This window comes from Phalacrocorax aristotelis, chromosome 2 (genome assembly GCF_949628215.1).
Source record: "Phalacrocorax aristotelis chromosome 2, bGulAri2.1, whole genome shotgun sequence".
Taxonomy (NCBI): Eukaryota; Metazoa; Chordata; class Aves; order Suliformes; family Phalacrocoracidae; genus Phalacrocorax; species Phalacrocorax aristotelis.
Genome location: NC_134277.1, coordinates 23,272,181 through 23,297,656, shown reverse-complemented (window position 1 = coordinate 23,297,656; position 25,476 = coordinate 23,272,181). Strand labels below are relative to the sequence as shown.

Below are 25,476 nucleotides of genomic sequence, written 5' to 3'. Positions count from 1 at the left end.
TTCTCAGGAGAAGCAGTGGATTTACCTTCCCATAAAAGAAACCCAAACGTAACAATTGGAAAGGCTGACAGAATCCCTTGGCTGAGACAACAGATATACTTGAAGCTTGCTGAGCTAAGGGCTACTTTAGAAGAAAGCAGTAATTAGAAGTGTTATTTAATAATACAATTTTAGAGCAGTAGCAATCCTTAAACCGGTATTTTGAAAACAAAAACTGCTTTAAACAAATTGTATAGTCTGGATTTTTCTCAAATAAGTTAAACATCCTTCGTGGAAACCCCTTATTACCATATCTTCTTCCTCTCCCAGTCAGGCCTACAGCTAAGACTCGTAGCTAGGACATAGGTTACTTCGCTTTTAATTCTGGTGCTCATGCTCAAGTATATCATCCTCCCCAGGCTCAGTTCTCAGACAGCCAAGTTTACTGTGATCCAAGCCTCCTTGCAGGAGTTTCAGCCTGTCTTCTCTTCCTCAGAGCAAGAAAGGTACCAGCTGCCTGCCCAGCCAGTTGTGTGTCCAGCTGAACTCACCCTTCAGCTACATTTAAGATGCGGAAGGTGTCACATGGAACAGATGATTAAGTCCTCTGAAGTCTGTTAGCTTTCAAAAGTTGTAGGATTTTCACAAACCTCAGAGAAAGAACAGTCAAGTTTTCCAAGAATAATGTTTACAACTCATTTCATCCTTGTGCCAGTTAAGCAGTCATTCAGAGAGAAGATACCAGAGCAGATAATCAGCACCAGAGAGAAGTTCTGCCTGGCAGCACTAAGTACCCAGCTTTGGATGAGTCGTCTGACCTTGTCACACAGGCAATAGACAGAGGTGTGCAGAATGAATCGCTACCTCAGGGTGCCTGCAACCCTCTGAAAGCTGCAGAGAAAGCTGAAGTGGCTGGATACTGGATTTAACTGCCTAGCTTTTAGGCAGCTCAAGTTCATAGACAGGCACCTCCTTGCTGTGACCTGAGGGAACACAAAAGCCACTAGCTGGGTGGCCCTGCAGCCCAGCTCCATCAGTGGCTGATAACAGATGCCCAAAGCTAGTTCACCATAATGCTTTCGCAAAACATTCTCTCAGCTTCCAACTATTTGTAACTTCATGACCTTCTCAACTGGAGGTAGAGCTACGTGCTTAATAGCAATGCTTACAATTTTCCCTTCCTGAATTTGCTCATGAATTTACCCATGTGTCATCATTTACATGTTAGATGGCTGGAAATTGCTGGTCATATTTATAAATAAATTGAGATTTCTTTGAAAACTAAGAAAAGGACAAAAACAAGTAGCAAGTTGCCAGTCTAGAGGACACTATAGAATCAGAAGGAGGGCCTAGAATAACCAATTCATACCTTTCACGGCCACTCACATAGTGCCCATACTTTTACCTATTTACTACTACTTCAAACCCTTTAAGCTATGCATTAGTACCCAATAAACTGCATCCAGAGAAGTAGTTTATGTGCTAGAATCTAAGAATATTTTCATATTTTCCTCACACTTATTCCTCTGCAAATGCTCAAAGCCTTAAAGTGAGATTTTTGCATTAATGCATCTGTTCTAGAGTAACACATAATATCTTACAGCTCATGCAGCAACTAGTTCAGAATTCAAGAGGGTTTTGCTGGGTTATTTTAACCTTAGTCTCAATTTGTAAAGCTTTTCTTGGGTACAGCCTGGTACATTGTAGGGGACTGAAAGAGTTAATGTCTCAAACATTGGTGTGAAGTGGGATGTAGCGAACTGCAGGTGGGAAATTGCTGGGCACAGGGCGTGGGGGGCATGTGGAAGGTGCGCGGTCCCGGGTTCTGCTGAGCCTCACATAGCAACTCGCTGAGGTCATACAAAGCTTATTTGAGGAAGGGGCTTATGGCTGCCCGAAAGACCCCTCGCAACCACCCCTCACAATGGCACCTGCACAGAAGATCATGAAATTTCTGGAACAAGCACCCTATAAGCTCACAGGAGGCACACCTGAAGGTATGCCTCAGGGCTTAGACTATAAAAGACACTACAACCGAGACACTGGTGCAGGCCCACCAACAATCCTCATGTTTGTCATCATCAGTGCTGCATCCAAGGGTGGTGATATCTCCCTATCTCTCTTTTTAGTTCTCTCTTTCCCCCGTTTTCTTTTCCTCTTCTTTTACAAATATGGTTAACAAGAATCCTCACCATCAACGCTTTTCCATATTTTCAAGTTTGAGTTGCCTTTTCAAGTTCAAACTACTTCTGCATTGAAATAAAATGTTTAATTGATCGTTTGGTGTCATTTCACCTTAATTTAGTCCGAGGGGGTCATTAGAACCTTGGTCACTCTCCCTCTTCCTCGCAGGTTGGGACATGACATAAATGCTACAGCACCTGCACAGTCATGTCCCAGCACCCCCCCACTTTGGTGCTTCCATTCCCTGCCCCATTTCATCCACTCTTAAAAAATTTAGTTCCAAAATGGAAGGACTGCTTGAGATAGAAACCCACTGCACATGCAGAGAGCAGACAAGGACAAACAGAACATCAACAAGACCAACACTTTTGTTTTCTTCAGAAGATGCACAGTAGCACAGACCAGCCGAAACTCACTCCTTTTATTTCAACAACCAAGAAGCAGGAGTGTTTGCACAAGACACTGATGGGTAAGCCTTTCTCTTACAAAGAAATAATTTCTTTTGCCTTGCAAGTGCCTGTCTGATATCTGCTTCCACTAAATTAAATCTCATGTTTATGCTGCTCTCATGACACGCTATTCACCAACACCTCACTTGAGGGCTTCTTTACTATGGGAAGTTGTATCCACAAGGCACTAACTGAAGGTGGTGTGTGCAGTACAAGCAAGACAACTTACACTCAAAAGGTTTGTTTTTGACAGAAGTAGACTGCTTGATTTTCATGCCTGAAGCTCACATTCAGTTGACCTTGCTCGCATATGTTTGGTTATAGGTATAATGCAGTTGAGTTGTAATTTATTGTCACTTGCTTCAGTCAAACTAGTTATACATCTACTAAAATGCAAACTGTATAATTTTTGATACAGTTAAAAAAAAATCAGAAGTCCTCACCTAAATGTAAGGACTTCAGAGCTGTGATAGGGAATGGATTTTTGGCTGAACTGGTAACAAGACTGAGAATTACAGATCTTCCAGTATGCAACAGATTTGTATTGAAGTTGGAAAGACATGTTGAATGCAGCTGCTAAATCACATCCTCAATCTCTATGTTTAATAAAGAGGCACTTTAACAGTGACATTGCGCTGTATTAAAAAAAAATTAAACTAGCAGTGTCAGGTTTTCAATATTGCTCAACTGCGGATAATGAAGCCCGAAAAACAGGAGTATACTTACTTGTAAGCTTGTTGTGACTCAGAACCAGCTGCGTGATATGAGACAATGTAACTGCAAATGAAGAGAGAAAGAAGTTAGTTTATGGACATGGCAACTGAGAGCTTGTTATCTATTTCAGCTAAGAGAGGCAAATTATTCTCAATGCTCCAGTAACTCCAGATTCATAAGCACCGTTACAAAACACAAGACAAACTCAAGACTGAAGGACATACCCAGCCACTCCTCTGCACCTTCCTTCACGTTTCCATTACTGCATCAAACACAACGTAAGCAGTAAGTACTGGTGCCTCCCAGCAGAGTTCTGGTTCTGGGCACGCAAACACCTTTCTCACTTCCACCCCTTGAATCCTTCCCAATGAAAACCTGATAGGTACTCCGACATTTATCCCAATGGGAACAAATGCCACGTGAGTAGTTATACTTCCACATGTTCCCAGTTCATTATTTTCAAGCCACCGCTAGATTTAACTCCTGAGTACCAACAGCTGCATTTACAAACTTGCACCTATAAAGCACAGTCAATTAGCATCATTTTTGCATGGCAAATGGCCAGGTGACAACATGCAATGTTTACTCAAATTAACTGAATCATCCGATTGATCAAAGCCCCTCAGATTCCACCTTATTGAACAAACCAGTGTGGGGCACAAGGCAGCTACCGAGACCAGCACTCCCCCTACACTTTGTTTCTTCTTGCTTACTTCCACTCTTCACACCACTACTGCTTCCCCTAGAAGCTCCACAGCTACAACTGACAACATTACCTGGTCAGAAAAATGTGCTAAAATAGTCAGAGGAGCAGCTCACACTTTGAAGTAGTTCTCAAATATCTTCCTCCTTCCTGTAAAAAGTTGGATATACTTTATCGAACTAGATAAATGAGATTTTCCTCCCCTACGCCTTTTCTGCTACTTGCAGTGTAGCCTCTTCAAAGCAGCTCTAGAAACTACCTGGCTGACCCTCCTTGGCAGCTGGGAAGTTTTCCTGCCTGGAGGACAGCTGATAGTGGTACGTCTCATCCCTCAGAGCTTTCCTCAAGCAACAGACATCACTAACATTAGCTCAGAGAGCACCAACAGGGGTCTCGCTGCCTCAGGGAACAAAGGTATCCTCGTGAGCACGTGTGAGAACGGCCATGCTAATCAATACTTAGTACACTGCAAGTTGGAGGAAACAGCTTGGAGAGCTTTTACTTACCAATATAGCAACCTGTTTCAGCTAGCCTTTGAAAGCTTATGACTTGCCACAGGCAAATATAGCCTGGTAGCAAAATGCAAGCATTCACTCAAAGGCACAAACAGATTGGAAAGTTCAATGTAAAAAAACAGAAGCATTGCCACAGTTCCCTGTGCAATTGCAGGTTGCGGAAGAAGGAAAGGTGGGGAGAGAAAGGAAGAAACAGTGCACGCACCCTAAATTTCTCCTAAAATATGAGCGCTGTAAGCACTGCCTGCCCCAGCCTGTGAAGCAGGAGGGCAGAGAACAAAGCCCATAGAAAGGCTGTAAGACTACTGTATAAAAACCAGCACTAAAGGGCAGACAAGTGCAGCAGCTTCCATAAACATCTTCTAAGCTTTAAAACATAAAAGGCACAGCAGCATCTGAAACATAAGCAACCACTTACACTAGTGATTACCTACACATAAAGCTAAATACATGACCTCAATTTACACAAAGTAATTAAGAGAAGGTGCTGGGGATAATTTACAAGCTTGTGAACAAATGCCTAAGTTCTCCTTATGCAGCATTTATTTCTCATTTTCAATATTTTAATAGCTGTGACAACCAGCGAAAGTCAACATTTTATGGGCCCTTGATAACCAGCCCTGACTAGTAAGAGCCCAGCCATCAGTAGGGCAACCCATCTGCTGGCATCCTGAGATGAGAAGTGCTCTACTCTGACATCTCCAGCTCTAAGACAACCTAATCTAGATCAGAGCCAGACCCAAAACAAGATCACTAATGCCAGGAAAAAACATCTTTTCCTGCATTTAACTGAAGAAACCAAGTCATGCCAGAGCTCTGAGGCTTTGGCTAGACTCACCAGTATCAACAAGAAATCAGCCTTGCTCCACTGTATTTAAAAAGTCAATTATTTTCCTACCAGGCAGTGGAGTTACCTACTCTCTGCTCTTGCCCGTTTACTCCCGCCCCACAAGGAGAGTAATAGACATCTGCATTACAATGCAAACACCTTGTGTGCCCATCCATGTAATGTCCTCCTGTCCAAGATGCCCCTTTCCCCCATTAGCCAATATAGGAAAGGTCCAATAAGTCAAGTAATATCCTTCCCCAAGCCTCAGATGTTCAATTAAATCCTAGGTGATCAAAAAGGCAAGTCAAAGCACACAATACGTACCAAAGACTTCCACCACCTTCATACTCTCAGTCCTCTCACACTGGCGCAGTGAGGACCAGCTATGTCACCGTGCCTTTACAAATCACCACACCTGCATGTCAGGCAGCTCTGCATGTTAAGGAGACTGAGAAGTGCCTGTAAAGCTGAAGTGCAAAGAGCAGGGGGAGATGACATTCCAGCTTTGCTCTTGAAGATTTGGGGTACAGGAACATTTCAGAATTTCTCCCTTGTCCTCCCCATGACAGTAGCATTGAAAAGTAAAGATTTTGTTTAATCTGCTTTTTCACAAAAAAATCCATTATTGTTTTTTTGACAGTGTACAAAGGTGCTCCCACCTCACTTTAAGACTTGTTTTTAAAGCAGAAAAGTTGAACTAAAGTGTCAGAACAAGACCAACTAACACAACCTCATACTAAAAAGCCAGCACCTCACCATGAGCATGACGACAAAAGGACTCCTAACACGCGGGACCCCTGCATCGCTGCTGCTGGGCAGAGGTCTGCAACACCCGCTCTGAACTGCAGGTGCAGGGACTGGAAAGCCAAATCAGGTAGCCAGGCACAGGGTGAGTTCTAAGAAAACTTCTGCACTATTTTTTTTTCTTCCTTTGGTTTATTAAAGCAGAACAAAGACTGAAGCTGTCACCACATTTCTGTGGCCTTGACCGGTTCATTCTAGCCTTGCACAGAGATTTGCCACCTTCAGGACAGTATCCAAAATTCAGATAATCTATTCTTTACTTGCTGGAGTCAATGAACTTCATTACATTAACAATCGCCATAATGTGCCTTTTAATAAGCAGCTAGACTAACTTGAGAAACTACATGAGGAAAGGCTCAAATTTAGTTCAAATATCCACCAATATGACAGGCCTTTCTCACTCCTTTTCTGCCTATGAACCAGCTCTCCTGTGAGGAGGATATGACTTTATGAATGACTATTTGTTAACACTAAGGCTAGACATTTTCAAAGTTAGCAAAATAAATAAACCCTTTAAGGCAGTGGTAGGGAAGTAGTCTTGATCCCCCCCGCCCATCCCCCACTAACTGAAACACCCATTTAAGGCATACAAATCAGAATTACAACTCAAATAGACTAAAAGAAGTGTTTAGGATTTTCTCTTTCTGTGCTTAAGATGTAATTCAGTACTTAAAAGAAAAAAAAAAAAACCCAAACAATATTTAACTCCTGCAAGAAGCCCGCTTATGAGGAGACAGCACTCGCATGCCACTTCTTTGCACTACAGAAGTATAAAGTCAGTGAACTGCACTAAGCACTAGACAGCAGCACACATGAAAGTACCTGCTCTGGTTCACTTACAAACTAACGAAGAAACAAGAGTAAGAAAAGGAAGTGTTTTACTAAGAGAACTGATACAGACCCTGATCTAATCCATGTGTAGGCATACAGTGAACCTTTCCTGCCACAATCTCATCGCCTCTATCCATAGGAAGTGAGGATGGTTACTCAAGGGCAGTGAGGCTTTGGGCTGCAGACTTGTGTCTTCTGAACATCAAACTCCTGCTGAATTTAAATATCATAAGAAGTTCCGTGCATATTTAGTTTTTAAAGGTAATCCTGCTGACTAAACTATCAAGCCATGGATACTTCTGGCCTTTAACAACACAAGCTTACAAGCATTATTCTCACTGCTCCCTCTACGTATTTGTCACATCTGTCTTCTTCAACTGAGTATTTTCAGATGGGTTTATTTTCACATCTCTATACAGAATAGGCCAAAGTCCCAATATCAAAAATTTCAAGGCCAAAATTCCTAGACTGAAGACATTTCAATCTGTCCAAATTTGACTTAAGTCTAGACACCTTGTCAAACTCTACTACCTCTGTCAATCCTGATGCATGAAAAAGAATCACATTGCATCTTTGACCTGCAAAGCAGGCTGACGTTCCCCCAAAGGAACAAAAAGGCAATATTCAGATACTATTTTGAAAAGAATAAAGGTTTAGGCATCTGTGCTCTGGACTACTTTCCAGCAGCATTTCAGCCATATCTAGACAAAAAAGTTTTCAGTCTTGAAAGGTCCAAAGCTACTACCAGGTCGGAGACAGATTTGCAAGCATTTTAAGAAAGGGAGCCTAGATATAAAGTGGCATTTGGTCACTCCTTACAAGGAGGGGAATTTGCTCCCTTATATTAAACTGACCTGTGTAAAACAACCAGCCCCTGGAAACATCAAGTTTTTCAGTACGCTGCTACTTGTCTACTCCTGTGAAAAGGACTGTGCTGTGGGAACAGCTGACTTATTTCTCATCCTATATATAAGTCAATTACGCATGGCAACTAAACTATCAGCTCTTCTGATAAACACACCTGCCTTAAGTAACTGATTAACATCCTGAGTAACATCTAGAAGGCTGAAGGGGGCCTAGTAGGGCCATTTTGCTTTGGACGTACGTAGTTCGGATAAGTATAACTAGCAGGACTCGCTGAGGATCACTCAACAGGTCCGATGAGTCACCCTGAGTGCCAGTCCGCTGAGATTCAAAGGGCACTGCAATTCCCACAGGGGAATTACTATAACCTCTGCATGATGCCATCAGAGGAGCCCCTAGGCACTAAGAAGCACCTTCTTGAGGACTGCAGACCTCAGATGCCTTGTTAACATTACAGCAATTAGCATACAGGCAGTAAGTTATTTTGATTTCAAGAATGCACCAAATATCCACACAGAAGTTTGAGGCTCAGGATATTACCATTTGTCAGAACAATTCACTTGCATAGTAATTACAAATTCTCGTAACAGTCGCAATCCCACTACTGGTTCAAAATGGAGCGGGCCAAGGGAAGAATATTTAAGCTCTCCCCTTTTGGCCCTAGTATCAAGCCTTTTCATACACTGCTGTCACACACTGCAAGTTAGTTTACATAAAGTATTTAGATGACAAGACTTGAATTAGGTTTTTTTTTAAAAAGAAGAAAAAAACAGGAAGACTGCAGAGACCTTGTTGAACTAAGATAAGCCCTTGTCTGTCCCACTGGAGGAAGTTAATGCTGGATGAGCATTACAGTATCACACAAAACGACTTACAAATAGCCTGTCCCTCCATCTTCTGTGCTCTGGTTATTTTAGGAGCGGGCAATTATATCAACGCTAACTTTGATACAAAATTCTAGGCATGTTAGTTCTTACCACACAAGCATGTACTTTATGTAAAATATGAATAGCTTACAGATGGAATGATAACGAGAGCAAATTAACACTTACAGAGTAAATAGGATTTCATCCAATATTCCTTCCCTGACAACAAGACTAGAAAGCAGCAGATGTCTCAATTTATTTGGGCAAAATAATTCCTAAATTCATAGCTTCCCCATATCAGTTACTTAAAGATAAATAAATCAGAGTTTAGAGGCTGGTCCCTACTCCAAGAACAATTCCATAATTGTTGATGCCTGTTTAAAGTCCTACCAATTAATGCCCTAACCATCAGGCCAGGGAAAAGGCACATCATGCCCTACTTGCCAAATCCAATTGTTCACCCTAAGGGTGTCTATTAACACTCTCTACCGCTACCTGTCAATACCTGGGTGTTTTGTAAATAAATATGATTTACTTCACAATGTGGAATTAAAAACAAAACAAAAAAACCCACGAACATTAGAACACTTGCACAGGGCAAGACATTTTGTAAAACTATTCACGTAAAGATGCACAGCTATAGCATAGACATGCTCACAAATGGTGTAACATTTGTTTTACCACACTCCAGAAAAATAAGAAAAGCCTTTAAAGTTTAAAACTGTTTCACATGGTCTTTGCATTAGTATGACGAGCTAAAGTGCAGAACACCTAGATCAAGGGATATTTTTAGTCTCAAATGAAATCTCTTTTCTACACAACGTCTTTGAAAAGATGTCTTCTCATACTGCATTTCCAAAAGCCTCAAAAATTCAGATGTCCTGAAGGCCTGTAGCACAATTCTAGTTAGTACTTTAAGTCATTAGTAGAAAACACAGAAGTGCCTGGATTCAAGGAATATTCCAAAACCAGAACTCAACTTGTAACGACATTAATGAACTCCTGAGCAAGCAGCGGTTCAGGGACTACTGAACTTTTCTTTGTGAATCTGAACACCACACTATAAACAACCTGAAAACTCCGTTCTCTCTTTACTGAACACAGAAGTGGGAGGAGGTGTAGAGATTGCCAGGCTTCTAGGTCTAAGATAGTTTAAGACAGTTTCAGATAGCAAGTGCTGATCTCCATCCAGATAGGAAAAGGATTTCATCTTGATTTGGACAGAGACGTTGGGATTTGACAGAGGCAAGTTTGGTCTGTTTTGTCTCTCCCACAGCTGCCACAGAGTGTGGAAGTCACAGCAGAAATAAATACAAGTGGCTGCCCCGTATTGTAGCAAATCATTCACTAGACTGGAAAGAGAAGCCAGAAGAAAACCCTAACCAAGCCAGGGCATATATTCCCCTTTCCCTTTTCTCCTCTCTGCCCCCAGTCTTCTATGACCACTTATGATTTTTTTTTTAAACACATATGACAAGAATAGGTCTGCACACTAAGGAGATGCTACACAGTGCACTGCTTCCAAATCCTTGTGCCTGCATTAACTCTATGTGAATAAAGTTAAGAAAGCTTAAATATGACTCCACTAGCCACTCTGCAGCAAGTGCCCAAATATGTAGTGGGACAAGGCTTGGTCCTTTGTTGAAGAATAACCAAGACTATAGGGAGCAGCTTTAAGAGTTACTGGCCACTGGAGGGAGGCCATTCACAACCATTAAATAACACAAGACAAAATCCTCATTAGGGGCTACTGAACACAGTAACTCAGAAGTATCTTCCAACCTACTAAGTTCTTAAACCTCAAATGGCCAAAAACAGGGAAACCACCACCAAAATGTTCCCGCCAATCGTAACCTGATCTTAGGCTTATCTCTGAACATCTACTAGTGGCCCTCATTAAAGACAAGAGGTTAGGAAAGAACAGCCATGGGGCATGAATCATGATGGTTGTTTTCAACAAAGATCTTTATTTCATGGAAAAAACCCTAAGTTTCTGAAGAGGCGAGCTTTAACACTGCATTGGAAAGAGATCCAACCCATCTAGAAGGGAAGGCACCAGGTCAGACTCATTTAGCTTCCCTGCCAGTCAGAGTCAGAGAAACCCAAAACACTCAATCTATACTAGAAAAGGTCATCCATTTAGAAGTCAGATGACAGGTTTAGAAAACAAGCAAATTTAACATTTCTCAAACCATTACCTAAAATTCAGCGGTAACACCTATTCATTACTTTTTTTAAAGGCATATTTGGAGGAAGTTATTCCTTTTCCAGATGGAAAACAGCAAATACCTTGACAATTAAAAAAAATCACCCAAAACAAAAACCAGAAACAAAAAACCCTGACATATAATGCTTTCTCTGCCAGATTGCAGAATAACTGAAAAAACAAGATGTTCTCAATTAACTGAACAGAAACCAGCCATAATTTCTCCCTCCCCTAACTTCCATCTTAAACTGGAGAAGGCCCCAAATCTTTACACTAAAGCAAGTCACACAATGTGCACCAAGAGTATCTGCACATACTTGTTGGATGCAGTGTAACTAGGGTACCACCAGTCTACACTTCAAGTAGTGAACTCCCTGACAAAAGAACTTCACATGCTTAATTAGCAACTTGGTGTCACGGTCCACCTGTGGACCCCAGTACCCCACACTGTGGTCCCTGACCCTGCCTGCACAACGCACCCAAGGCAGCCTTTGTACAAGAAAAGCTTTTCTTACTCTAGCATTACTGATGTACTTCAACATTATCTTTTCTCCCCATCTGAAAGATCAAAGCTGGCTAATTATGTGTCTTAGTGTTGATAAGCTTAATAGGCACCAAATTTACTTAACAAAAGCAACAGTATTCTGTTGCTGCCCCATATTCTTATTGCGCTAGTTTATCTGAAAGGGATAAGTATTGTTCTGAAAATGGGTCTGTAGTTAATCGAGTTCAACACTACTTTGTCTCACATACCTGTTCATCCAACAGAAATATAGTGAAACTTCCTGTTTAACATGAGTTCACACATACAGGCTTTACAAGGTAATCTCACGCGCAACTCGGAAGCAGGAAAACAATCAGTAAAGGTGGAAGACTTAAGTAGTTTTGCACAACTAAGTTCCGTACTTAATTCTTCATCCTTTACTGATGGGACTGAAGATACTTTGGGCTGCTCTCAACTGCAGATAATGGTGAGTTGGTAGTGAGCTGTACATTTCCCTGAAGTCATTTCCATCATGTAAAAAGAGTTGCATAAACTCGCTCCTGACTGCTAGCATGCGTAACAAATGTGGCAAAGAGCTAAACCAGGATACAATCAGGGTTTCAAGTACATTGGTCATTTTGGATTTTACTTTTTTCTCATTACATCATGCATTCAGGAAAACTTCATCCCATGGCACGCTACAGCCAGTCACAACTTTAAGTTACTGTGTATCAGCTGCACCATGAGCACTCTTAGCCAAAGCAAAAGCAAGGCAACGTTACCTGCCTCGCTCTTCATTATGAGTTCTCCAACACTGTGACAGTAAGCTAGCTACAGCAAATGCAACATACCAACAACACCACTCTGTCACAGTTCTGGAAGCACATGTGATCATGCAATATCCAAAGTATGACACTGCTGTGTCTGTGACACAGTATTACTACACTCTCCTACAGAGACCAGCCATGCCTAGCTTCAGGCTAGTGTTACTTTACCCCTTTCAAAAACCAGTGGAGATGCTGCTTTGGCTGGTGGTTTCGCTTTGGCAGCGGGAAGAGGCAAGGAGGGACAGGAAGCAAAGGCTCGCCATCACTCGAGAGCCAGAATGACAGCAGTGAGAGGCAGGGAGCGCTTAGGGTTGCAGGAGAGGCACAAGCAGGGGTGACGCGAGAGACAGACGGGACCCACGCCGGTCCCTCCGGTGCTGCGGAGCAGGGGCTCTCCCAAGCGCCCTCAGGACCCGTCACGGCGCTGCAAGCAGCACGTCCCCCCTGCCCCCGCCGCGAGCCCCCCCCCCCCCCCCCCCCCCCCCCCCCCCCCCGAGCACCCGGTACGCGGGGCTTCAGGGCACCCCCGGAGCAGGAGAGGCCCCGCCGGGCCGCGCGCGCCGCGCCGCTCCCCGCACCCAGCGCCGGGCGGCGCCGCCGGCCGGCCGCGGCCCCGGGACAAATAAGGAAGTTTCCGCGCTCTCCCCGCCCGCCACCGCCGGTACCTACAGAGGCCGGGGACGTCCAGCATGTTGGAGATGCCGCGGTCGCACATGTCCACCTCGGGCTGGTTCTTCTCCCGACTCTCCTCCACGATCTTCTTCAGCGACTTGGACATGGTCTGGGCGGGGCAGAGGTGGGCACCGTGAGCCGGGGCGGGACAGGACGGGACGGGAGGCGTCCACAGGCACCGCTCCCGGCCAGAGGGGGCCGAAGGCGGCGAGCCCGCTCCGCACCGCACCGCGCTGCGCTGCCGGGGGGTCCCGTCCCGCCCCGCCCCGTCCCCCCGCACCCCCCCCAGCGGAGCCCTGGCCAAGATGCCGGCCGCCCTCCCGCCCCCGAGCGGACGGACAGGCCCGCCACTGCCTTCAGGGCAACTCACCGCGCAGTGCTGCGGCTGGACAGCGGGCGGTGGGCCGGCGGGCAGCTCCCCGCAACTGCACGCGCCCGCCCCACAGCGCCACACCCCGTCACGTCACACCCCGTCACAACGTCCACCGCCCTGCCACCGCCACGGCCCTCGCGCGCAGGCGCGCTGCCGCCCTTTCCCGGGCAGCGGGGGCGGGGCTCTCTCCGCACCGCCCGCCCGAGCGGCTCCACGCATGGCTGGGAAGGTGTCGAGCCAATCAGCGCGCCTCCTCTGTGCCGGCCCGCTGGCTATTGGCTGGAGGAAAGTTCGTTGGCCAATAAGCGCGCTCCGTAGGTGACAGCGGGTTTTAGGCCGCCAGCCGCTGTAGTTCAGCTCCGGCCGGTGCGGCTTTGGCGCATGCGGAGTGGGTGGGGGAGGGAGGGTGGTAGTGGCCGCCGTCGTGTGGGCACGGGGGCGCCGTCCCGCTGTTAGGCCGGTTCTGGGGAGCGCGGCCTTGCCGGCCGCTGGGCCCCACGAGGAGCCTGCCCGGCGGAGGAGCGCGGCCCCGGGAGGAGAGGGGGGCGGCCTCGCTGTCCCCAGCACGGCGCCAGGCCCCGGGGCGGGCAGGAGCTGCCCCGTGAGAGTGGAAAGGGCGCCGTTCGCGCCGCCGCTCGGGTGGCGGCCGGTGTCCCAGTGGGCTGGCTGGGGCGCTTGTGCATCGGGATGGGCGGGGAGCTGGGGCTGTCGCAGCGGCTGGGGCTAATCGTCCTTCCCTGGCTCGCGCTTCGTCTGGCTACGCAGCCCTCTCGTCAAAATACAGCACTAACACCTGTCTCTTTCTTCAGCGCTTAGAAAACGCTTCATAGACCCGAGAATACGGGTGGTGGTAGACGCGGCACCGCTCTGCAGAGAGGAGAATGTGCACCCGGGTGCCCTTCCCCGCGGAGCGCCCCGGCGGGGCTCTGGGAAGGGCCGGGCCGTGCTCGGGGCCGTTGGTCACCTCTGCCCCGGCGTCTGGGAGCTCTGGCTCTGCCCGGTCAGCGACAGGAGAGAGGGGAAGCTGCAGAGCTACGGAGCTGGAAAGCTCAGGCTCCCTAGGGACTGACCAAGTAGGGTTTTGGAGCATTCAGAAGTTTGGCAAAGCCTACCTAAGGCAAAAAAAAAAAAAAGGGTTTGATGAATCAGTGGTTTCCATTTCTTAAGATGTCTTTGTGGATCTTCTAGTCAGCTCCAGTTGCAAAATTATTCACAAGTTTGGGCCCACGTTCTGAGCAGTTTTAATTGACCTTGTCACCATAATGTTGAAGTTAAAGCCTTACTACTTGGAATGTATTTATGCATATAACATCTTTGGTAGGAGTTAAGAGGCTCCTTTTTACTGTCAGTCGACAGACATGGAAGCTCAGAGTGATTAATGACTAAATCTATAAAATTATTTATGGCCAGGCCACCCACTGAGAACTACAGCCTTGAATTTTGCATATGCACTCCTTATGTATGGCACAGTGTTACTTAGAAGCCTAAAAATAATTTCCACAGAAACCAGGGTGATGAATGGGAAGGTGCCTAAGCCAGCAAATGAAAAACACTGTCGGAGGTGTGACTTTAGCTTTCCTTTTTTTAGAAATATAAGGGCTTAATTCTGCATTACAGAATTGCAGTATGTTTATCCCTAAATTGCGTTTACTACCTTGAGTCCTTTTCTGAAGTTACAGGCTACTTTCAGGTCTGTCTTAGAAAACATAGCTGGAAAAACTTCCTTTCATATAGATTGCTCAGCAGAACTCACGATCACTCAGATCATGTATAGATCATATACATATGATCTATACATATACATATACATATCATATACATATACATATCATGTATATGACAATGACAAACAGTTCCTTTTTCTCTGCAGGAGCGTGAATCCAGACCCCTTTCCCATCTTAAATGCCCTGAATTCCACCAGTCAGTTGTCCCAAAGACGTAGGTGCTAGCATGTCTACTCTTCTTGTTTCATGGAGAACCATCACAGGCTTCATTTTGTAGCAAAGGTTTGGGGAGATCCATTGTCTGTAAAATATGGTCCTAGCTTGCTTATTCCAATAAACAGATAAAAGTACATGTGACTGTGACAAGATACTCACAAAATGGTGTAATGTCTAATGAGCAGCTCACCGGGCTTCTCACTGCCCCATTTCTGCAGTGGCCAAAACAATAGTGCATTACATTGCACATGGCCTGGATGTCCACATTCTACCCCTACCATAGAAGTATTTAATTACTCCCCACTTCATAAACATATTGCCATTATCCTTTTTGTCAGGATTGGGGTTTTTTTTTTACCATCCACCTAATTTCATTCTCCTGCTGTTGTGTAAATAGCTCATCTATCACTCACACCTTCTTGTGATCTACTTTGGCTCCTGCTTTAGCAAACCTTTCATCTGAGTAAATGCACTAATCAATACCCTAGTCAGGTCTGTGCTGGATTTGGCAAGGAGGAGTTGCTGTCAAGCCTTTTTTTTGAAGCTTCTCTTCTCCTCATGAAGCACTAAATGTCAATTGGATGAGAAGGTGTGGGAAAGTAAGTACCCATGACGTGCTGTCCAAAGGCCAGGTCATTCCTTGATCTTGAAAACTTAATTTTCAGGTTGTTCCATTAGCAGTCATAGTCATGAAGACTAATTTCCTGCAGAGGGCCTATGCCAGTGCAGTAACCCCATCTCCCCTCTCTTATCCCCTACCACCTCTTCCCAGGTCATCCATTTCTTCTGTTACCCCTTCGACCCCAAATATCCTCAGCTGTCTCTATATCCCCAGCCAGAGGCCGGTCAGCCTGTGTCTGGGCACTGGCCAGAGGAGCCCTCCCCTACGTATGGCGGTTGAGCTCGAGCTCACCATACAGGCTTTTCCAGTTTAAGTCTGGCTGTGCCATCCAGCTACTGATTTTTTGCTTATGAAACAACTATAAAATATTTCTGATGTCTGTCAGATTTGTTCTAAATTTTCCCTTGGCTTAAATGTTTGTAGAGCAAATGCCTGAATTCTTTGCAGTGGCTGGCACATGCCTTCTGTCCTTAGGACAGCAGGCTAACTAATGTAGGTACTTGTGAGGTAGATGTATGGCCAGGATTGTATGGCAGAGCTGCAGCTGCCGTGTGGTAGCAAGAGGAGGGAGAAGCTGCTCCCTGCACTGGTTTCCCCCAGCCTGCTCCAGCCAGGCAGTGGGCACTGGACAGGCCTCCCCCGGCTCCTCTCGCTGTGCTGGGGAGCAGCAAGGGGACAAGTGGCTCTGATGCTGCCCTTGCTCCAGCTGTCCTAGTACTTCTTCTAACCAGGGAAATGAGGTTTTACATTATTATTCTATTTTTATCCTTTTTGGTCTCCTCCAAGAACAGCTAACATAACAACATAAACGCATAGTTAGCGTATCATCAAAATGATACAACAGCAACATGCACCTGCAAAAACAGTTGTATACTGCTAGGCACTGCCACTAAAAATTTATCTGTCAACGTTACAGTAGTTATGTGTGATAACTGGCACACAATATTTATTTTACTGATCTTTGCCTTATAAAAGCAAACTTTGAGAATTTGTCCTTTATTTTTATTATCAGCTAATAACATTTTGAACATTTATTTTTTAGTAATCGTGTACTGTTGCTGTTTTTATTATGAACAGTAGTCAATGCTATAAATTTTTGTTACATTTCATTTTAATTAGGACTGCAGAATAATTCTGTGGTTTTAGTTTGGCAGCTGACAATAATTACAATAAATATGTAAATGCTGGTGCCTAGGACATGTATCTCGAGTTACTGTGGAAAACTGAGACACCTCCTCCTTTGCTTTATGAGCCAAATAAAATCTGGCTTTCAGCCAAAATTACTTTGTAAATTTAACTAAAATTAGCTAATGTTTTAAATCACCAGCACCACAATTTCTAGCATTTTAGCCGTATATCTTCTCTCCCCTTTACTTCAAGTAACTGTAGCACCACTGATCTCATTCTGGTATTATGTCTCATTTACTGTTTATAATGAATAGCCCCACCACATGGGAAGGGAAATTAAAAATAATATTATGGACCTATTAGTGCTTATTCTTCAAATCCTAGTCTTCAGAATGCTTACCATTCTTATATCACTGTCTTGTAAAATGTACCTTTATGTAATAAATATGTATGGTAACGTGCAGAAGAAGATTTACACATAAGTTGAAAACATGCATGTTCATTATCCGTGCTTTGTCATTGATGGGGGGAGGTTGTTTGTAGTCACACAGGTATTATATTACGGACATGCGGCATTCAGAACTACAACATTATCTATAAAACAAACAGCAATGTGCACAGACATAAAACCAAAGATTCTTGCCCGTATTGTGAGATGAAGCCATAAATCTTATTAAACACAGATTTTGTCTTTTGAATTGAATGCTGCAAAAAACACATAGAAGTTTCATGGAATAATTGTTTTTTAAGTTATCTGTTTAGTTGTTCCTGTTTGCTTTTGCTGTGCATTCATTTTAAAGCAAGTGTTTTAAATGACTGCTTACCTTCCAAGACAGAAACATGGCTTAGCACCAGCTCCCTTCTCTAAGGACCTCCACTTTAATACATCTGCAGTGGTACTTCTGTTGTGGTTCCTCGTATAAAATGTTAGAGGACAGCAGTTGGTTACTTTGTTCCTGTTTTTTTAAAGAATGGGTTTGATAATTTACTCTAATTTTAGACTTTGACTATTTTTGGCAAGAGTCAGTTGGGCTAGATCAATTGAACCTTGTACCAGCAGCTTCAGTCAACAGTCTTCATGAGCACAAGTTCTATGCTGGACTTTCATTTTTTTCTAAAGAACCTCAAGCACTTTACTCATTTGTAAATAAAATTATGTACAGGTATGGAGTATTTGTAACATTTAAAGCATTAGTTATTGTTAGATTAAAAAAAAAAAACTTACGTATTTCTCTTCTTCCCATTCATAGTGTTCTTTAGTCTTCTGCAGAAGTACAATGATTCCATAAAATTTTGACAGAAAGTCATGCCAAGAGCAAGTATTTACCATATCAAAAAATGTCAGAAAACATTTAATCTGCTTTAAAGTGAAACATGCTTTTCTCTCAGTGAAATGAATCTTTTTGAAGTACAGATTTCAGCAAACTCATCAGTTTAACTGGAGTTCCTCTCTAGAGCTTAAGGCCAAAGGTTGTGTTACCAGAATGGCCTCGTGCACATCACAGGTCACCAGATCCCATCTACATACAGTTCACTAAGTCAACAGTAGGCCAGCCTCAGCACGGCGAAAGCGTGGCAGGATGGGGGTGTCCTCTGGGAACTCAACTTTGTGTCCATAAACTGTACAATGTGTGGTTGATACCAGTCTCAAAAATCACTAACTTCATTCATTAAAACCCTTGTACAGGTTTCTATTGTTTGACAGTTTCTGCTCTGTCATACTCCTGACAAAGCCAAGGTTTAACCTGATAACTCGTTGTCCGTCAGGGCATGATCCATTTCTAATAAGAGAAATGAACGTACCACAGAGCACCACCTGCAGTGTCAGGGAGCTGTTTGGGGAAGACATGCTCTTCACTTTTGCCTGTAGCTTCCAGCTGAGCTGTGCTCCAGGCTGGTGAAATGTAGAAAACTACAACATTCTTGCCAAGCTGATTCTTGCCTAAAAATCTGACGCTTCCATGACCAGCCACCTAGCAGCAGGAGACAGCAGCCAGATCTTGAGCGGGTGCTGTGCCCTGCAGCAACTGCACCAAATCCACAGTGAGTCATAGGAAGGTCAAAACCACAATCGATGTTCACAAAGCCCAGTGATGCAGTTGTCCAAAAGGAAGAAATAAAGTCCTCCTGATCTCTGCAGGTGAACAGCCGAAGCCACGCTTGATTGTACTTGCAGTGCCTTATGCACTGCTATCTTTAGAGCTTATTTTGTAGCTTTATCTCCAGGTGGTTCAGATTACTTTGTTTTCTTTACTGCTTACTATCCCCCTTATGGGCTTTTAAATAATTTTTATGGACAAATATTGTATCATCCCTTGATTGCTAATATGAAAACCGTTTGGCATGGACTCTGCAAAAGTTTTCTGGGCCAGTAATCTGAAAGTTTAATTTGACTATATGGTCTTTTATGTCTTCCCTAATTAGAGGAACTTTCTGTTCTGCCAGCATAGATACATAGGAGACATAGATGCCTCCTAGTTTGATCCAAATACAGATATTTCTCATTTTCCCATGTTCTACTTCAGCATGTTAGCAGGAATATCACCTGTACATAGGCTAGGCTTTTCTTAGTGCTTGGATGACTCTAAAATGCTGGCTTACCTCTCATTCCATTGGCTAGTGGGAGATCATAGGTTTCTCTTTCTGACTTATTACCAGGTCATTTTGAGTTGTATTTTATAGCTTGCCATTTACCGTTTCTTCCTTTTTGTCTGTTTTGCGTTTTCTATATTTTCTTTTAACCAGGATGGCTTCTCAGGCACTATAAAGTTTTTTGTTTGTGGAATGATGGCTTTTTTGGCATTGACTGGGAAATCTTCAGAGTTCCTAGATTTTTTAGAACTGCCATTAACACTTTAATGCCATTTCATAATTAATTGTTGCAAAAATCATGTTAAGGAATTACTTTCACTGTGACTGACTCTTTGTGATAGTTATGAAGTGAGAGTTCTGATAAGGCCCATGTTCCTCTGCTGCAGTGTAAATTCCTCTTGCCTGCCCATCACAGCTGACGTTCAGGAAATGAATTAGTCAATCGTTCTGGGTTGTGACAAGAAATATTTCATGGTGGGAATCAGTGTCCTCTGTATACCACCAACATTTTTTATGTATGATGTGTGTTAGCCTTGGGAAGGAACAAACTAATAGTAGTCACAAGTCAACAGATATTTTTATGTCTGCCCTATTCTGAAGCTATCTCTGTTTTACAGATGCCTGGGAAGTTGCCTACAAGTTGACAAGGAAGCTGAATTGGTTACTAAAAGTCTTACAGGTTTTTCATAAATTCAGTTGTAAAGTAGATTCTAAAGCTTAAAGATATAACTCAGTAAATATAATCACAGGTATTTGTGTATACTGCACATGATCCTGCCATTGCTTCGAAGATGCTTAGGACAAAAATGCATAAGTCTATAGACCTAATTGAAGACAACTTTGTATCTTGACTCCTCTTATCCACTTCATGTTGATTGTTTTGTGGTTTTGTTTTATCCTGGCTAATTCACTTCCTATAGCATTAAATGTAAAACTTTTTTTTTTTTTTCATATTTACTCAGAGCGTTTGAAATTATGTAGAAGAATATAACAAATATGTTTCAAAAACTAGCAAAAGCTCATTTTCACAGTTGGGTAGATAATAGTTTATTTTCAGTACAATGGGAGATCACTTTTTTTTGACAGAATTCTAAATTCATAAAATCTACAATTACAGTAATTTTTAAAAGGCCTGACTTCTGTTGCAATTATCATTATCACTTACTTTATAATGGAAAGTCTCTTCAGTAGAGCAAGGAATGGTAATATATTTCTCCTAAACAGTGTTCTAGCTCGTCCAGCTTAACTGGAATCCTGATGGTAAAGTCACATATTCAGCATGAAATTTTATATAGACTTGATGAGATGTAGCAGTAAATGGAGAGATGTTCGTATCCTAAAAGTAAAGACAAGAAAAATGAAAAGCCTTATAGAACACCAAGATCCTGTGGAAAAGCTAGTCAGAGAGTTAAAACTGAGGCACAAATCAGAACATAGTTTGGAAGGGACCTGAGGTCTGTGCTAGCTACTGCTTTTGCATTTCTCCCCCAGGGTATTACAAATATTTAAATCACAAATACAACTAAATACAGAGCAAAAGCTTGGTGACACCTCCCACTAGATGTCACTGTAAGGTCTGCATTGGAAGGCTTCTAAGCTGCCACACATGCTTCATGCCTTCACTTCTGCTCATCTGTATGGAAAACATGCCAGATCTGGGGAAACAATCCTAAATATGAAACAGAAAAGATACATTTTAACCACTTAGAGGGTCACAGACAGTGGGGAATACATACCATCCCACAGTACGGCCCGGCTGGGGGATAGCTGGCATCTGGCCCATTGTAAAGGATCAGATAGTTGCTACTGCAATCGCCTTGGTCATCGATGCTGATGAAATCAAAGTTTACTGTGGCAATTCGTCCCTTGGGCACAGTAAGGAACCACTCACAGTCAGTGTTGTTGTGGTAAGTTGCAGGGTAGCTGGGACTAGCAAATGAGCCAGTCCTGCCATATAATATTCCTCCGCATCCTGGAAACAGAGACTGTTAATTAGCTTAGAAGGCTTAGTTTCACAAGATACTACACGATGTAGTACGTTAGTACAGTATTAGTAGTAGCACTGAAAAACAGAGAGACACTGGGAGCTAGAACAACGAATGTGGATAAGAGCATTGTTCCAATAAGAGACAAACCTGAGGCTCGAGGTTCAGCAGCCTGAGAAGAATATGCAATGAGCATTAGACCATCACTGGTTATTAAAAATCAAAACCCCCAAAACTCTGAAACACAAACCAAAGTCTCAAGTCTGTGCCATGGTGAGTTCAGTTCCCAACTACTCAACTAGAGGCAAATTCTCTTTGGCTGTTTCTTGGAATGAAAAGTAGTGAATCCTCATCTGATAGAAAAATACAGAGAACGACTCAGTGAAAATAGTCATGTTAAGTAAACTGAAGGCCACTGTTACCAAAAGTCAGTCTGCAACAGTGAGCAGAAGCAGATGCCCTGAAAGAAATGCAAGTTTATAGAGTAAGAGTAAGCATGTGCAGACCATGTCCCAGATTACTCTCAGAGTCTCCAAGAGTTTTCAGCTCCCAGCTCCCAGCAATGGCATCTTTGTATTTAATAGTCTTTATCAGATGTCCTCCATGAACTTGTTCAGGTAGCCCTTGAATCCATGTACATTTGTAGCATCCTATGGGACGGAGCTCCACAGCTTAAGTGCATACCTTGTGAAGAACTGTTTTGTTTGGTTTGTTTTGAACCTACCACCTCCTGGCTTTATCTGATGGTCTCTAGTTCTTATAAAGGAAAAGCCAACGAAGAGTTGATCACTATTTATAATCCAATATCACTGAATTTTATAGACCTCAGTAGTTTCTTAACCAGATTAAAAAGTCTCAGCATACCTCATGCAGAAGCCAATTTTATGATGAGCCCTTGGTTATGCTGGATTGTTTATAAGAGGAGCACACCTGAACTGTGCACATCATTCAATTTGTGAGTGAACTATGGATTTCTACAGTGGCTGTCTGTTTGTCTGTCTTCCTTTCCCAACAATTCCTAGCATTTTGCTAGCCTACCTGATTATTAGTGAGCAGTGAGATCTGGTATTCATAGAACTATTTTAGCCCCAAGATCTTGTTGCTGAGTAATAAAAGTCAACTCAGAGCCCATATTTTTGTAAGGAAAGTTAGGATTGTCTTTTTTTGCCCATGTTCTTCATCAGCACTTTCCTACACTGAACTTAATGTGCCATTTCATCACTAAGCCACTCAATACTGTAAGGTTATTCTGCAGTGCTTTTCAGATGGCCATGAACTTTCCTACCTCTGGTAACTTAGTGTCACAAACAAACTATTATGGTGTGAATTTTGGGGTTGTCCTGTGTGGGACAGGAGTTGGACTCGATGTTCCGTGTGGGTCCCTTCCAACTCAGGACATTCTATGATTCTATGGTTCTGTGAACTATTACCCAGCTATTCACTGCCATTTCAGAAGCCATTTATGAACGCGTCTACAATATAGTCACTGCACAGCATTATAGTTAAATTATTTTCTTGGGGCAAATTTCAGTCCTCTTCAGGCTTAGCAGTACCTAGGTCCTAGGGCATATCACAACTGGACTACCAGTGGAGTACACTGAGTCACTAACACCACTCTGGATCCCAGGATAGGTGTTCCTGATATTTTCTGATGTCTCAGTGAAAGAGGTAGACCTTAATCTTACGTGGACTACATCCTCTGGGATTGCTAAAGTCAATATTAGAGGGAGGGAATTGCTCCCATCCCATAAAATGGATCTTGCCCCGCTGGTCTTCAAGAACAACTACCCCTCTCCACTGACTGAATAAGGTGGACTATGGGTGCTTGGGAAGGTCTTAAGTGCTGATGAGTCAGGGCCCAAACTGAGCAGGCTGAATTTTACATTTGTGTATTTTCCCTCTATGTACAATTGCTGAGTGGAATTACTTCGTTTTTACAGCCTTACCACTTGATGATGAAGTCCAGGTAATCTCATATCCATCATGAGCCCCTGAAAAATCACTCTTGAAACGAAGGTAGACAACATGATTTTTGGGGAAGATGGGACTGGGAACAGTGTTTCCACAGAACCTGCCAAGTAGTGGTGATTGCACATCACTCCCATTTCTGACCTTCAAGAAAAAAAAATGTCAACATTAACTCCCTATGCCAGTTATACACTGGTAAAATTATGCAGTAATACAAGCACAGCACAAACTATGTCATGAGTTGCATGCATACCGTAATTTTCATTTTAACACTGTCACTTTTCCTACTATATATTCCTCTACAGAAGGAATGTATGGGTTTTGTAAGTAATTGCACAGAAGAAGTATCATCAGAAACAGCTAAATTTTATGGCGTGGTAAATCTCACTGAAAAAAATTATTTGACTGATAGCTAAGATGTGCTTTTGAAATTCAAGCCCATGTTTTACTTTTCATAGGAAATGTTAATATTCCAGGTGAAAAGATTAATTCTTTACCCTGCAGACCACTCTTTTACCTGGTCACATTAAGACACAAATCATATTACATAGCTCAGATTTAATCTGATTTTCTTCCTGAGCTCCAATAATGCTGGTGCTTAGATCCATTTCTTGAGACAGTAAAGAGGATATGAAAGGAGAGCTAAATAATGATTCTGCCACAGACATCTGATTTTTGTCACCTGACCAGTGAACAGCGAAAACTTCAACAAGCACGAAAGGAGAGTGAGGATTGTGTAGGAGGATATGCTTTTTTGTTGATACAAAGTACCTTTGCAAGTATCCTACACTTGCTACAAGAGCTTTTTTTTGTTGTTGTTGTTTTGTTTTGTTTTGTTTTGTTTTGTTTAAACAAAAATGCTCTTTTAGGAAAAAACCCATCCTTTTAAGGAAAAATATCAAGCAGATGAAATCTACTGCTGGAATAAAAACACTCAGATTTATGGCTTTCCATTCGTGCACTGATGTTAATATCAGATGAAAACTATCCCAACATGCTCTATTAACTGTGTAACATCAACAAGAGCTAGGTAAAGATGAGTTAGCTGATAATTAAACTACTTATTCATTAGTTTTGGACTTACTATAGTGTGTATTGTTTAAACTCGTACTATAGCATCTGAGTACCTATCACCACAAAAATGTAGCAGTAAATTAGTCCCTACTGTCAGTTCAGATCAGACTTGATCAAGGCTTATTAATATCCTTTGAATTCATCAGATTTTGACACAGGCCAACAAAATATGGATACTAGCTTGATACCTCTAGGAAATCATGTGAACACTGGATGCTGTCTTCCAAACTGAAAGCATGGAAAAAGAGAGAAATTGTGTGATTCAGGGGAGCTCGTAGAATGATAGAACAGTCCATATTATTGGGATGATGACCAGGCCAGCCAGGGCTCTTCAGGTAACCAAATGGCTGGTTATATTCTCTGCTGCAACCTTGAGACAGAAAACCAGAAACATGTAAGCATTTCAGATTTCTGTATTGCTTTACACTGTATGGAATAAACAAAGACAATGGTAGGTAGATTTTCTAGACATTTCTTCAAGCTTACCTGTGGCTTGATAGGTAAATTTGACTCCATTATTAATCATATATTCATCTGATTTGAAAGTCACAATGGCAGTGCGATCATAAGAATAAAATTCAGGGACTGGAAAAGTTTCGGTGCCACAGAATCTATGGACTGATCCTTGGCTGTGCTGGAATTCAACACATGTCACAAATTACCTAATGATATATTTTGGTTTTCTACCTACTGAACTTGAGGTGAATAAATCTCTCAACACTTTCTGTACCAGTTATGCAATTGCATTTTAAAGTTCTCACAGAAATCACTTAATAATATCTCAACATTTTATGTTCAATTATTGTAAGAAACAAATCAAATGTAACAGGTATTTTCATGCTAAAATAAGAAAGAATGAAAGAAGGT

At 42.8% G+C, this 25,476-nt stretch overlaps 2 protein-coding genes across 3 annotated transcripts in view; both read right to left on the bottom strand.

Moving 5' to 3' along the window:
* RSU1 (Ras suppressor protein 1) overlaps positions 1 to 17,907 on the bottom strand; it is a 113,834-nt gene extending 95,927 nt beyond the window's left edge. Inside the window, exons 1-3 of one of the 2 annotated variants that reach the window (XM_075082730.1) lie at positions 17,815 to 17,907; positions 12,925 to 13,036; positions 3,339 to 3,389 (exon numbers count right to left, since the gene is read on the bottom strand). In XM_075082730.1, the coding sequence (XP_074938831.1) occupies positions 3,339 to 3,389; positions 12,925 to 13,036; positions 17,815 to 17,832 (181 nt within the window). In that variant the 5' untranslated portion in view covers positions 17,833 to 17,907. Of the gene's footprint in view, positions 1 to 3,338; positions 3,390 to 12,924; positions 13,037 to 13,297; positions 13,461 to 17,814 lie in introns of those variants that run through there. The other variant, XM_075082731.1, reaches the window with a different exon arrangement.
* Positions 17,908 to 18,277: 370 nt separating this feature from the next.
* CUBN (cubilin) overlaps positions 18,278 to 25,476 on the bottom strand; it is a 156,338-nt gene continuing 149,139 nt past the window's right edge. The window contains exons 63-67 of the mRNA XM_075082729.1: positions 25,096 to 25,243; positions 24,798 to 24,979; positions 23,514 to 23,679; positions 21,319 to 21,554; positions 18,278 to 20,918 (exon numbers count right to left, since the gene is read on the bottom strand). Of these exons, the coding sequence (XP_074938830.1) occupies positions 20,811 to 20,918; positions 21,319 to 21,554; positions 23,514 to 23,679; positions 24,798 to 24,979; positions 25,096 to 25,243 (840 nt within the window). The 3' untranslated portion in view covers positions 18,278 to 20,810. The remainder of the gene's footprint in view (positions 20,919 to 21,318; positions 21,555 to 23,513; positions 23,680 to 24,797; positions 24,980 to 25,095; positions 25,244 to 25,476) is intronic.